The sequence below is a fragment of the Neovison vison genome, chromosome 1 (genome assembly GCF_020171115.1).
Source record: "Neovison vison isolate M4711 chromosome 1, ASM_NN_V1, whole genome shotgun sequence".
In the NCBI taxonomy this organism is placed as follows: domain Eukaryota; kingdom Metazoa; phylum Chordata; class Mammalia; order Carnivora; family Mustelidae; genus Neogale; species Neogale vison.
The window spans coordinates 150,121,846-150,135,905 of record NC_058091.1 but is presented as its reverse complement, the minus strand read 5'-3'; the positions used below and the strand labels follow the sequence as shown (position 1 = coordinate 150,135,905).

The following is a 14,060-nucleotide window of genomic DNA, read 5'->3' as shown; positions in this document are numbered from 1 at the left end:
AAAAGATCATCTCTTGGCTACCTCCTAATGATCGAGATAGCAGATCATATGGACCTATTTTGGAAATTCCTGGACATAGTGTTTCTTTCTTTTCCCTAATAGCTTAATAATACCCCCAGGCTGGCCTGACTGGTACCTCCTGTTGGGAGCCATCCAGCCAAAATGGGAGGGGGCGGTGTTAAGAAAGTCGAACTTAATTCGGCCCCAGCTACCTGGATTCCCAGATTTACTTGGTCCTAGATTGTAAGGGGAATGACCACCTGATTAAGGACACTGCCCACTAAGTCCCAAGTCCCTCGCAGCCCAAAGCAGGGTATGTAATGGCTTTTTGTGTATTTTGTAAAAAGGTTCTTGTCCCTGCTGTTGAAACGGGAAGGATTCTGATTGGTGTCATGGGACACACACACGCCGACCACCAGCTACACTGATGTCCGTCACTGTGCCAAGAAGATGGCGTGCTGTGGTTGGCTGTGACTTGGGGGGCTAGCAATTCTCTAAGGGGAGGGGGGTGGGCATTCGCTTGCCAGAAAGAGACCTTGGGCAAGCAGAAAAAGCTAGACCCCCAATTTATAGAACACAACTTTACATCTACAAAAGATAGATATAAACAGAAAAGAATATCTGGGTATATGACATGCACATCACAGAAAGTTTGAGGAAATTATTGGCTAAATTGCTTATTCCTCTCAACAAAATGTTATGTCTATATGGGAAGCTTTAGACAGTTCATTCTCTCCTGAGTCAGGATATACTGATTGCCCTGGAATCGAGACGTACTGATGACACAAAGAAGTTAATTGTATCTGATGCATGGCAGACTCTTAATATGTCTTATTTTCCTCTACACACCCTTCTACTCTGCTAGGAGCTTACGAACAAAAATATGATTTATGACAGATGAGGTACAGATGATTCACTATTTGAACTGACAGTAGGTAGCAGGTGAATTTTAGAAGCCTACGCTGTCCCAGCATTGCTGACGCTGTTGACCCTTATTCTAATCTGTGAGGCTAACCCAGGGGAAGGCCGTATAATTAGATCTACATAAAACCACGCACCAGTCTTGTAAACTGTACATCCCGAGGCTCCATTTCCAAGCATTTCAACTTTCATGGTTAAAGATACTATCAGACATGCTTTAAGGACTTCAAAGTCCTGTTTCCCATACTTGACTCAGCGTGAGGGATATAGTAATTGTCCGCTCTGTCTCCTGCTTCTATTTTGGGCTTTTCTTCACTCTCGGCTGGTGGCTGCCCATCCCTAGTGAACCCCAAGTCAGCAGGTCAGTTTTGTGCATCTTTTGAAACTCCTGGTCCAGTCTTTTATCCTGAGTGTTCTGTTTGCTTCTTTTGTACCCTCGGTGCCCTGCTGCAGTTCTTTGAATGGGCTCCATCGGTTCCCTCCCCATCAGGGCTCCTGATGTCCTTGCTCTTCTGTTTTCCAGGGACCGGATTCCTACCCTCCAGCTGTCCAAGTCTCTTTTATGCTGCCCATGTGCCCCGTACCTGTCAGGTTCTGCCTTGCTCCATTCTACCCGTAGAGTCCTTTGGATTTAGCTGCCTGGAGCTCTCTGACAACCCGGTGAAGGGGGGTTGGGGGGACTGATGGGCACTGGGGCCAGAAGGCAGGTGGCGTCTACAGACCTCCTAGGAGATCTGGCTTGGGAGGACCGCAAAGGAATAGCACAGTCGCGTGTTTAGCCGGGAGAGACCGGCGGACACTTCGAGTTCAACAGCAGCAAACTCTTCCAGCTGAAGCCGTTGGGTGGAGAGGAGAGAGAACAGCCGTGGCACAGGGTTCTGAGAAGACGGAGAGGGGCCCTTCCCCACTATGAGCACAAAGAGGGAACGGGAGTGAGCAGACAAAAGGAAAGATGCGGAAACGAGAGTGAGAGGGTGTCCTTACTGCCTTGGTTCCGATCCCCTGGGAGGCCCACTAGGTAAAATATTTTCAGATACTTTCTACGGATTTTCTTTTTTTCTTTATACTCACCCAAGCAAGTTTCTAAGGCTTGCAAACAAGAAATGTGACCATGACGTTGCTACACTTCAACTCATCACACTTTCCAGCATTATTTTTTTAAACGTGAGCATAGCTGACCCAGGACAGCGGTCACCTGACACCAACCCCACGCCTGGCAGGCAGTGCGGCGCTCACCGCAGGGGTAGCTACGCTGTCCCCGCACAATGCTATCCCGATACCCTCGACTGGCCTCCCTGTGCTTTCGTCCCCATGACCAGCATTATCCCTGTGGGGCCGACTCTTGCCTAGAGTCTGTTACAAGAAACTCCAGATCCCTGGTCCATTTGGAACCCAGTACTCAAGACTTGTCTTCCCTCGAAACAGATGACCTGGCCTCCTGCTACCCACAGAAAGGAAGCCACAGGAAGGAAGCTCCTTCCCTCAGTAGCTGTGTATTTTCCCTTGTACCTTAGTGCTGGGAGTTTCTGCTACATTCACGTGGGAACGCTCTGGGCAAACACGATCAGCCGTGTGCTCCTCCCACACGTTTCCCAGTTTTCTTGCCTTCTCGAGCTACACCTTATCAATCTGTGTGATGGTTTGTGAGGCAGGGCTCGTTTGGGACAGAACTTACCACTGTAAAAACATGATCAAAGAGAAAACCAACCACCCCGCACACAGCCACCAAGCTCGCTGCCTGCGTTAAACCTACCCAAATACTTAAGGAGGCCAACGTTCACAACTGTCCTCTCTCGGCAACTGCTCACACACTTGGAAGCTAAGTTACAAACTTAAGCCGTTAAGTGCAGCTACCCAAGGCTGCCGCCTCACGATTTGACTGCACCCAGCGGCCTCATGTCCCTGCTTTCCGAGAGTTTGCGTCAGCCCACTGCACGCGTACAGAAGACCTGTCAGCATGGCTGGGGCTTCTCTCGGAAGAGCGAAAACCCTCTGCAGATGTCCTTGTGTTAGGAAAAGCAGGTAGTCATGTGAGCTGGCGCAGAAACAAAGTGGGGCGGCAGGTGCATATGGGAAATGGGTCGGGCTTTGGTGGATGTCCGGTGGGCTCATGCTAGGTTTCACAGGAAGCTCTTCCTTCAGAGAGCGGGTGGGGAGGCCTGTGCTCTGCGTGAGAGCAGGGTCGAGTGAACATCAATCTGTGGGGGTCACCCCCAAGGCCAGCGGCGTGGGGTGCTGTGGACGGGGCTGCATGGGCTGGCGGTCAGCCACACACTCCATCAGGCAGGGCTGGTCACCGTCGGAGACCTTTCCCAATATAGCCCTAAAGATTTCTTTAGGCTCCAGCCCATTTTCTGGCGACTTGTTTGAACGGTTCTGGCTGGACGAGAGCTCGTCTCACACCTTCGGTACCAGGGGCTTTATACTTTGTGGCATTTCCTGATCCATTTTCAACTTCTACAAACTCCACTTCTTAGCTCAGAAGGGGAAGAAAACCAGTAGAAGGACATTTTGTGATGTTATGGCCTTCCATGCTACAAAGCCTCTCACTTATCCACTGGAACAACTGGTGAGCAAAGTTTTGTTGTCTCCGTTCTAGACCCAAACTTACCTTCCTCACACCGGCTGATATGTGGCCGCGCTCGGGCCTGAACCAACCCCACAACTCTACACTCTGTGGGGCTAAGTCATAGCGTGCTCAGGGCTGACGACCGACTCTCCGTCAGCAGGTAACAGAGAAGCATCACAGCCGCCTCACCGAGCGTCCCTGCAGACCTTCGCTCCCTGACCTCCTCCTCCGGGAACCCTTTATTCGGACTTGAATGACACTTCAGTTCATGATGCTGCCAGGTGCCTTGAGAGGAAGGCACAGGGTGACGTGTCCGGAAGGCACCAGAGAAAGTTCTGGAAAGGGGATGCATCAAGTCCTGAATTTTACTGAGGGCATCAGAAAACAAGTAAACAATGATGTGTCAGTGCCTCCACTGAAATACAAGAAGAAAGAGGCTGACTGTGCACACGGGAGGTAAGAAGTGGTAGAACCAGCTGAGTTTGCGCTCTGGGGCCGGGCTCTCCTGGACGCTGCTCTGCTCCCCGCAGTCAGCAAACGTCCTTCGTCCTTTCAACAGGCCTCACACATGGGCTCAGGGCGCCACCCCAGCGCCGTGAGAACCGCACCAGCTCCGGGCTCACCTGACCTTCGGCTCCGTGCGTGGAGTCCCACACGGGGCTCCCTGCTCGGCGGGGACCCTGTTTCTCCCTCTCCCTCGGCCGCTCCCCCTGCTTGTGCTCGCTCTCTCTCAAGTAAGTAAATAAAATCTTAAAAGAATACAAGACAAAAGAAAAGCGTCAAGTGTGACTCAGGCTTTAAGGGTGCTTGGCTTGGGGTAATTACGGTGTTGCTCATACACGGTCCGGGAGATAAAGGGTGAGCTGTGTGTCAGGCAGAGATGACGGAATCAGGGTTAGCTGAACTGAGTCAAAAGCCCCAGAGTTTTACTCCATAGCCGTAGGAGCTGGGAAACGGCGTTGCAAACAGCAGTTGCTTTTCTACTAGATTTGGAGGAGAAAGAGGGGGCAGCTGACCTCACTAATGTGTCCAGCACTGAAAATCCTCGTGGTAAACAACCACTTAAGTTGTATCCACACCCAGTGCAGCACTCGAACTCAGGACCCCAAGAGGAAGAGTCAGGGGCCTCCCCAGTTATGTGGGACTTATCCTTGCCCTGCTGGTTTGGGTTTCCACATCCCCTGCCCCCTGCACTCAGGCGATAGAACCATGCAGGGCAGAGGCTCTCCCACGGGACACGGAGACGGAAGGCCAGAGACACAGTCTGCAGGAGGCACAGCGAGTGGAGGGCGAGCACAGAAGAGCCCCATCACCGAGGAACGTTCCGCGGCACACGGCCGACGTCGCAAGTGAACTGCTGGTCTGGGGGTGGGCGTGGGGACCACGACGGACGGAGAATGCTCTTTGGGCAGCCCCCACTCCGTATTCTCTACGCACCAACGCTCACCCCTACCTTCCCAAAGTTTTGCTATCTGGTAAGGAAATGAACTGGAAATGAAAGGAAATCCATCAATTTCTTTCTGCTTGGGATGAAAATTCTCGCTCAGTGCACACGTTTGTCTTCTGAGTCATCAGTGAGGGTTGGGGGACATCTGCTCGAGAGGGTGAGTCCAGTTTGCATCTGAGAGGACCCAAACCTTGGGAAGACACTGCTTACATGGGCTGTGTGTCCTGTGGCTGCCCTCCTCGCTCTGCCGGGCGGGGCTCGGGGCTCCTCCTTGGCACAGCACCACACCGGCCTCCATCCTAACCCTGAGCACACTCTGTGTTTGGGTCTATCTATGCCATTACTTGTGGCCCAGTCAAGGGCCGGGACCTCTGATTCACTCACAAGACCTGGCCCACAGGCGGCTCTCAAAGCCCCTCACACAGACAGAACTGTAGGGCACAAGCCAGACGCGGAAGACCCGGTCAGGAGTCCCCAGAGACGTACGAACAGGAACTGAAAGACCACAGACTGACCTACAGCAACCTCAAGACAGCCGCAGTGGGCTGGGAGCAGGGCCTGCACAGCGGTGGATCCCAGTTCCTTCCTCAGCGTCATTGCTCAACCCCATTCCGGCTGGTGACACCGGACGTCAAGGATTCGCCAGGTGCAGGAACACGAGGGAACCGAGACAGTCCGCCAAGTTTCTAGCCCAGAGCTATCCGAGACTTCCCTATCTGATGCAGACACTCCGCGGGCAGTTGGGAACTAGGACCAAAAACAGGAGTTCACTGAAGACACGGGGTTTTATTCTCAAAGCACTGAATCTTGACTAGTCTTTCATTTTTCCTATCTGGCTTCTCAGAAAGGGTGGCATGGTTAAGAATTTTCTTTGATGTGGTTTTATGACGGCAGGCACTTCTTCTCTATTCTTTTCCATAAGGATATTCACTCGAATCCGGCTTCTACCGCGCGGCTGGAGAAGGGGATACGTGGTCACACTTTCCAGCTCTTTCTTCTCTCTCCCTGATCTCCCGCGCCACGCTCGGGTCGGCAGCGGGCTCTGGGTTTTCCTCAAGACTCTCTCCTTGCACCTCTGCTCCGTGAGCTCTCTCCCCCGAAGCATGCGTTCCTGGTGACCTTCGATTTGTGTCTGTTCCCTCTCGCTTACCTGCTTTCTTCTCTGGGCACTCAGGACACCATGTTCTTCTGGCACAATTTTGGGGAACGTTGTCTCACTAGGGGGCCGTGGTAATTGTTTACCTGGTTTGTTCTTAGACTCTCTGACCCGACCCACTCTCTGAATGTGCCTTTCTATGTGTCTCACCTCTCTCTCCGGAACCAAGTAATACTGCTTTGGTCTCTCTAGCCTGTGGGTCGTCTTCCCCTCCAATCTCTTCTTGACTTCATGGCCCATCCCTTGCTCCTTCATCATGTCCATTATTCTCTTATTATAATAAGACTCCGCTTTGGCCAGCCAGTGGTCAAGAGAAAGAGCTTGCTCCCTGCACAGTGTGTCATACTCCTCGTGGTACTTCTGAGTTATCAGCTGTCTTGCCGCTGCTGTATGCACGCCACCCAGATTCTGTCAAAGCGAGGCACAGAATTTTATAAGGTGACTGTCTTTTTAAACACACTTAAACAGGAGCTGCACCTCATCAGTGACACTGAGAAGATTTGCAGTCTCGTTTACTTTGGTGTTAACAATTGTGATTTTTATTTCCATCACCCCAGGCGAAACTCTGAGCTCTCAGAGTTGAATCACCCACCACCAACATCAGTAACTACTTTTTAAAAAAGAGAGTATTGGGGGGCGCCTGGGTGGCTCAGTGGGTTAAAGCCTCTGCCTTCGGCTCGGGTCATGATTCCAGGGTCCTGGGATCGAGCCCCGCATCGGGCTCTCTGCTCTGTGGGGAGCCTGCTTCCTTCTCTCCGTCTGCCTGCCTCTCTGCCTACTTGGATCTCTGTCAAATAGATGGATAGAATCTTTAAAAAAGAGTATTGGGCATTTTGAACATAATACTCTGTTTTGCAAGTATGGATATAGCTAAACACATGTGCCAGGGTAGACACCCTCTGGGGAGGGGTCACCTGGGCAGGATTTTAAGCCTAAGGCCCCTTCTCCTAGTAGCTCCAACTGTACAACGTAAAGATTATTTACCAAGATTTTTTTCTCCAGTGGGGACTGCTGACCTACGGCAATCCTAGGGTCTGTAGAGGTTTTCGCCCAGGCCAGACTGGAAGACAGAAAAAACAGAGGTAGGTCAGAGTGCAGGAGGTGTCAGAAACTACCTACTCACATACCGACTGAACCAGGGTAAGCCACTGTTTTGGTCAACGCCAAGGGTATGTCCCCTCGGGAAGAGAGATCCTGCTGTGAGGATCTCCTCCTCCAGGGAACTTAACAACAGCATCTAATCCTTTCACAGAAAGTAGGCACGCACATCTCCCGTGGACTCAAGGGGAACCATTCGGAATCTGGAATCTGGGCCTGGGAGAGGGAAGACGCAGGCCCCTGGGTGTGACGCTGGGCAAGCTCGGCTGGGCTGGACTGCTCTGTCTCCTGGCCTCCTCTGTCTTCCGAGAGACTTCCAGAGTCCAGCGCTCTCGGTCCCTCCTCTCTCTGCAGCTTCTTGGCCCTGGCCCTCTCCGCCTCTATCAGCACATACAGCATCTCTGCCTTCCAGTGTTTGGTTCTGAGATTATGTGATCACCTGCCCCTCTGCTTCCCTGCCTTATACTGCCCACTTATCCTTCATCCTAAATCCATTGTGAAACTGTACCCTGCTCAGCACCTTAGGGTGGAAATTTGTGGTTACCCCCCTTTTATTATGGGCCAGGCTGATGGCAACACAAGTGAAGACTGCCAACTTTCTGTGTGTCATCCCTGGTCTAATCTGAGTTTACTGTGAGGTCATGTTGAAGCCACTGGGGATGACTGGCATTTCATCTCTGTGCCTTTTGTACTGTTTATGGCAAAGAGCATGGGCTTTGAAGCCTGACAGGGCTACATCTGAATCCTAATCGAACTGCCTCTGAGGTGTGTGACTCCGGGCAGATAACAATCTCAGTCGGCTCCCTCATCTATAAAATGGACACAGAAAACAAAAATCTGCTTCCCAGGGTAATACAGAACACACACACATTAGATGAAAGCACCTGGCACAATGCTTGACATGTGGTAAGTTCTCAGTAAATGGCAGGTAATTCCCCTCCACAAGTCAAGCTCCTGACTACCAAGTCTTTCTGAAACAGTCTCTGTAACAATGATTTCTGTCTTCTTCTGAAAACTTTTTTTTTTAACCATTACCTCTAAAACTCACTGGAAAATAATCAGGGGTTACACTGGTATACCTGTATTCCTCTATCATCTTTAAAATTTTGACACTGAAATGTAGACTCTAAAAGGATGTAACTTAAAATTTACATCTACAGGGCGCCTGGGTGGCTCAGTGGGTTAAGCTGCTGCCTTCGGCTCAGGTCATGGTCCCAGGGTCCTGGGATCGAGCCCCCATCAGGCTCTCTGCTCTGCGGGGAGTCTGCTTCCATTCCTCTCTCTCCGCCTGCCTCTCTGCCTACTTGTGATCTCTGTCAAATAAACAAAATCTTTAAGAAAAAAATTTACATCTACAAATGTATCAGAATGAATCTGATACCAAACATTGGACCTCACAGACTTCTTAGGCACATTCTTATTTGTCTATGTAAGTCTATTTTGATATTTAAAGAATACAACCGTCTTACTTTTCTCAGAGTGGAGAACCTAGCACAGTACTGAACATCAGAGTGCGTGACCCAAGTTCCCAAAGTTCACGATTTGCTGATTACCCTTATCACAAATTTGAGCATCTCTCTCTGCTACATTCCCCATAACACTGTACCCATCTTTATTTTTTTTTAAAGATTTTATTTATGTATTTGAGAGAGAGACTGAGAGAGAGCATGAGCGAGGAGGTCAGAGGGAGAAGCAGACTCCCCATGAAGCTGGGAGCCCAAAGCGGGACTCGATCCCGAGACTCTGGGACCATGACCTGAGCCGAAGGCCGTCGTCCAACCGACTGAGCCACCCAGGCGTCCCTGTATCCATCTTTTTGCTGAAAGGTTTGCATTCACCCCGAGGCACAGGTTTCTGTCATTGGCCTGTCCTGGGCTCCCGCACTTGGTCTTGCCGCACCCTCCTCATCCGGTCTCCTTACGGTCCCCTCACATTTTTCAACGTTTCAGCCCCAGCCCAGCTTAACAAATACAGCTGGACGGAGTCTGTGCTGGGAAGCGGCCGTGCCTCGTAGCAGGCGGCCCAGTAGGGCCCTGTTCAACCAGGTGGACAGGCTCTGGCCGCCCGTCCAACGGAAGAGGGAAGGTTAGAGGGGGACAAGCTCATTTCCACTTCCATTTCCAAAGGAGACTCACAGGGTACAAACCGCCGGCCTCACGGGCCGGACAGCCGCCTCCCTTTCTCACAGACACAAGGACGCCCGGCGAAGGGACGCTGCGACCTCTCAGGAGCTTGCTGGGCGCTCCAGCCCCACTACGGTCTGGCCACCCCTGCCGAAGAGGCAGAGCGGGGCGTCCGCCCAGCAGAGGCCACGGCTGGTCTTCGAGGAGGGCGGGGACGGCTCCAGAACCTTCCCCTGCAGGGAGCGGCTTCGCCCAGCTCCCCGGTCGGCCGGCGCTGGCGGGGGCACGGGACTGGGGAACTCGGGGACGAGGTCGGCTCCGTTGGGAGCCCCAGGCCAGCGACAACAGCGTGACTTCCCGACGATACCGGCCCTCGTGTCTCCTAACTCTCGGGTTAGGGAAACGCCAAGTGTCCGCGTGACGACCAGAATTCACGGACGGCTGCGCCAGAGCCGGGGGACCAGGTGGATCCGCGAGCCCAAGGCCGAGCCGGTCCCGGGACATGCACCAGGGCTGCCCCCGACGGACGCCGGCCGGCCCGCCCTGTCCTCGACCCAGTCCTCGACTCCGTCCTGGGAGCTTCCTCCCGGGAGTGGAGCTCCAGGCCCGGCCCGTACTCCACCCCCGCCCACCCCGCTTCCTCCCCGGAGGAGGCCCCGATGGACCCGGCCCGCGGAGCACGGGGGGCCCCCGAGAGGAGGCGGAGAGCCCCTGCTCGGCCTCGGAGGCCCCGGGGCGCCGCCGCCGACAGAACCCGGCCCCGGGAGCCGGAAGGGGCCGCAGGATTTCTAGGGCCAACGCCCCGCGGCTGAGGGAACGTCAACGCTCCAGCAGAGAACTCCTCCCGGAGGGGCAGGACCCGAGGCCGCGCGCCCACTGCCGTGCTCCCGGCCGGCCTCCGCCGCCACCATAGGCGGCGCTCTGCGACCCACCAGGCTCCGCGGCGCACGGCGACGGACTATGACGTCACGGCCAACGGCGAGCCGGCGCGGCGGACGCTCTGGCCCGCCCGGCGCGGAGCCGGCGCGCTCGTCTGCTCTGGAGGACAGCACGCGGCCTGCGGGTCTGCACACCGAGCCCCGCGCGTGCAGGCAGCGGGGCTCGCGCTGCGGCGGCTCGCTCGGTCCCGCGGAGCGGCCGCTCTCCGTCCCTCCGCAGCCGGTACGGCATGGACGGCGCGCGCTCCGGCTCCAGGTTCCAGTCGGACCTGGACTTCTGCCCGGACTGCGGCTCCGTCCTGCCGCTGCCCGGGGCGCAGGACACGGTCACCTGTGTTCGCTGCGCCTTCCGCGTCCCGGTGCGAGGTGAGCGGCCCCGGAGGGTGGCGGGGGCGGCGGGGGGCCTGACGCCGGGGGCCCCGGGTGGGAGCCTGCGGGGAGGACGGCGCGGTGCCCACGGCCGTGCTTCCCGCCCGCGCAGACTTCGAGGGGAAGGTCGTGCACAGCTGCGTCGCCTTCAGCCAGCCGGGGACGGCCGCGCCTGCGCCGGCGGACGAAGGGCCCGAGTTCCAGGGACCCGTGGTGAGCTGATGACCCCTTCGGGAGGGCGGCGAGGCCGTGCAGGGGTGCTGGCCGGCGGGAAGCAGCAGGTGGAGTGTGACCCGCGGGCAGCCCCGGGCAGGGATGGGCGGGGGCCTCGCTGATACTCCCTCCCCGCGCCCGTTCCCGGCCAGGTTGACAGGCGCTGCCCTCGATGTGGCCACGAAGGAATGGCCTACCACACCCGACAGATGCGCTCCGCCGACGAGGGGCAGACGGTCTTCTACACCTGTACCCGCTGCAGGTGCACCCCCTTCCCCGCCCCCACGCCCCTTCTACACCTGTACCCGCTGCAGGTGCACCCCTTCCCTGCCCCCACGCCCTTTGTGAGCTGTTGTTCTCTGAGCGTCTCCCCTGATTTCCTCTGCGTACCGAAGAAGCGGGTATTTCCTTTGGCCCCATCCCTCTCCACAGTTCAGCTGACAGGGAGCTTTGGGGCCTGTAAAATGAACAGTTTTCTCAATCTGTGTATAGCCAATGAACTAAGCCTTTTAAAGTGCTTAAAAGGAAATGAAATCCTACAGAAGGCAAGTACTGCTCAGTGGTCAGCATGTCATGTTTGGAATCTCTCACTGGTTCAAGGTAGTCCTTTCCTGAGAATTAATCACATGTCACTTCAAGACTCGGGCAGCTCCAAATGGGTTCAAGAACGCTTTGTCTTGGGGCACCTGGGGGGTTCAGTCAGTTAAGCATCTGCCTTCAGCTCAGGTCCTGATCAGGGGTCCTGGGACCCAGCCCTGCCTCAGGCTTCCTGCTCAGCAGGAAGCCTTCTTCCTTTTTCTCTCTCCCTCTCCCCACTCGTTCTCTCTCAAATAAATAAAATCTTAAAAGTAAATAAATAAATTCATCCTTTTATTTATTTATTTTTTTAAGTAGGCTCCACATGGCGCCTACTCAGGACCCTGAGATCAAGACCTGAGCTGAGATCAAGAGTCAGATGCAGGGGCACCTGGGTGGCTCAGTGGGTTAAAGCCTGTATGTCTGTATGTAATCTCTACACTGAATAGTTCTGTTTGTTTGTTTGTTTTTTTAAGATTTATTTATTTGAGAGAGTGGGGGTGGGCAGGGTGCAGACGGGAGAGAGATCTCTCCCTGCTGACTCCCTCCTGAGCATGGAGCCTGATCGTCTCACGACCCCGAGAATATGACCTGAGCTGAAATCAAGATTAGGCAGCTTAACCCGCTGGGCTACCCAGGTGTCCAGCTTTTTTTTTTTTTTTTAAATGAACAGAAGTTTTTAATTTTTATGAAGTCCAGTTTATCCCTTTTCTTTTTTCATTCTTTGTCTAATGGCACGTGGCTCTTTGTGTCCTAAGATATCATTTGCATATACTTTATATTTCATTAGATATATTTTGGAATGCTTATATATATTTTCACTTTTTATTTAAATTCAATTAATGAACGTATAGTGTATTTTTAGTTTCACACAGCTCAGTGATTCATCAGTCATTGACCAGTCCTGATTACCTCACATGCCCTCCTTAATGTCCATCACTCAGTTCTCCCATCCCCCCAACCCCCTCCCCTCCAGCAGCCTCAGTTTGTTTCCTGTAGTTAAGAGTCTCTTATGGTTTGTGTGCCTCTGTTTTCATCTCATTTTGTTTTTCCTTCTCTTCCCATATGTTCATGTTTTGTTTCTTACATTTCACATTTGAGTGAAATTGTGTGGTATTTGTGTTTCTCTGCTTGACTTATTTCACTCAGCACAATCCCCTCCAGTCCCGTCCGTGTCTGATGCAAATGGTGGGTGTTCATCCTTTCTGATGGCTGAGTAGTAGTCCACTGTATATATGAACTACATCTTCTATTTTTAGTATATGTGCTGCCGAAGCAAGCACTGAACTACATCTTCTTTATCCATTCCTCTGTTGAAGGACATCTCAGCTCCTTCCGCAGTTTGGCTATTGTGGACATTGCTGCTGTAAACATTCAGATACACATGCCCCTTCAGATCCCTACATTTGTATCTTTAGGGTAGATACTGAGAAGTGCAATTGCTGGGTCATAGGGCAGCTCTATTTTCAACTTTTTGAGGAACTTCCATGCTGTTTTCCAGAGAGGTTGCACCAACTTGCATTCCCACCAGCAGTGTAGGAGGGTTCCCTTTTCTCCGCATCCTCGCCAGCATCTGTCGTTTCCTGACTTGTTAATTCTAGCCATTCTGACTGGTGTAAGGTGGTATTTCATTATGGTTCATTAGATATATTTTTAATATGGCATTTTTAGTTGTCTTGAATATGAAGCATTGTTTAGGGGAGCTAGTCTTCCACAATGTCATAAATAAAACTCCCTCCTTGATTCTTCAAATGAATGTCTTCTCTTACACTGCTCGGACCTCTATGCTTATTTAAATATAATGAGTCCTTTCTTTCTCTGTAGGTTCCAGGAGAAGGAAGACTCTTGATTTTTTTCCCAGGCAACGCAACAATTCTCCCTCGGATGGTGAGGGATATTGGGTTCTTAAGATCCTTTGTCCATCCTAGTTGCAATGTTTTGCTCCCATAGAAGGAAGTTATCATGTGGGGATTACCATTGTCCCTAGAGTACATCTACTCTAGTTGAGTTTCTTATCAAAGTTCTATTTTTCTGTATATGCCAGACATATGTATATTATTATAATCTGTCTTATTCCAAAAGGAATTTAAATGAGTTTACAGAGATATATTTGTTCTTTCAGTAAGTATATCAGCTACAAAAAATATATATAAATTAGTATACGAGAAGGAAAAAGAAAAAAAAGTATAAAAAATGGAGGCAGGAATGAGACTAATAGAAAAAGTAATTTTAAGTATTCCACCACTAAATCTATTTGTTTCCTGAGTTTAGAGAAACAAAATGTAGGAATCTGGATATTGGAAGATTGAACAAATAATTTAACCAGATCTCTTTGATGTGAGCTTAGACAACAAAAAATCTGATACTAAGGGATACCAGTATGTGCTTACTACTACAGTTGGATATTTTGGAAAAAATTTTTTTATTGCTGTTGAGATAAATGTAATATATATTCGTTGTGATAGATTCATATGTAGAAAGATGCGGGGGAGAGTAAAAGATACAAGGAATCCCACTTCGGAGAGATACTTGTTTTTTTTAATGGGTTTTGCTATACATGCTGAGGTGTATCCTTTTATCAGTTTGCCCACAAACTTGAAAGGGAAACACTTTGTAGTCCGGCACAATAAACACACTCGGATGTACTCTG

General features: G+C 51.9%; 1 protein-coding gene and 1 long non-coding RNA gene across 2 annotated transcripts; one reads left to right on the top strand and one right to left on the bottom strand.

Annotated features, from left to right (window-relative positions):
• Positions 1 to 5,703: 5,703 nt before the first annotated feature.
• On the bottom strand, positions 5,704 to 9,745 carry LOC122915008. Its single transcript, XR_006385989.1, has 3 exons — positions 9,327 to 9,745; positions 7,078 to 7,153; positions 5,704 to 6,501 (listed from the first exon to the last, which is right to left on the bottom strand). It is a non-coding gene; the product is annotated as an uncharacterized LOC122915008 (long non-coding RNA).
• Positions 9,746 to 10,342: 597 nt separating this feature from the next.
• On the top strand, positions 10,343 to 14,055 carry POLR1H (RNA polymerase I subunit H). The gene is made up of 4 exons (XM_044261450.1): positions 10,343 to 10,618; positions 10,734 to 10,834; positions 10,987 to 11,096; positions 13,235 to 14,055. Exons 1-4 carry the CDS (start codon positions 10,483 to 10,485, stop codon positions 13,257 to 13,259), a joined length of 372 nt encoding a protein of 123 aa, XP_044117385.1. The 5' UTR covers positions 10,343 to 10,482; the 3' UTR covers positions 13,260 to 14,055.
• The last annotated feature ends 5 nt before the right edge of the window (positions 14,056 to 14,060 follow it).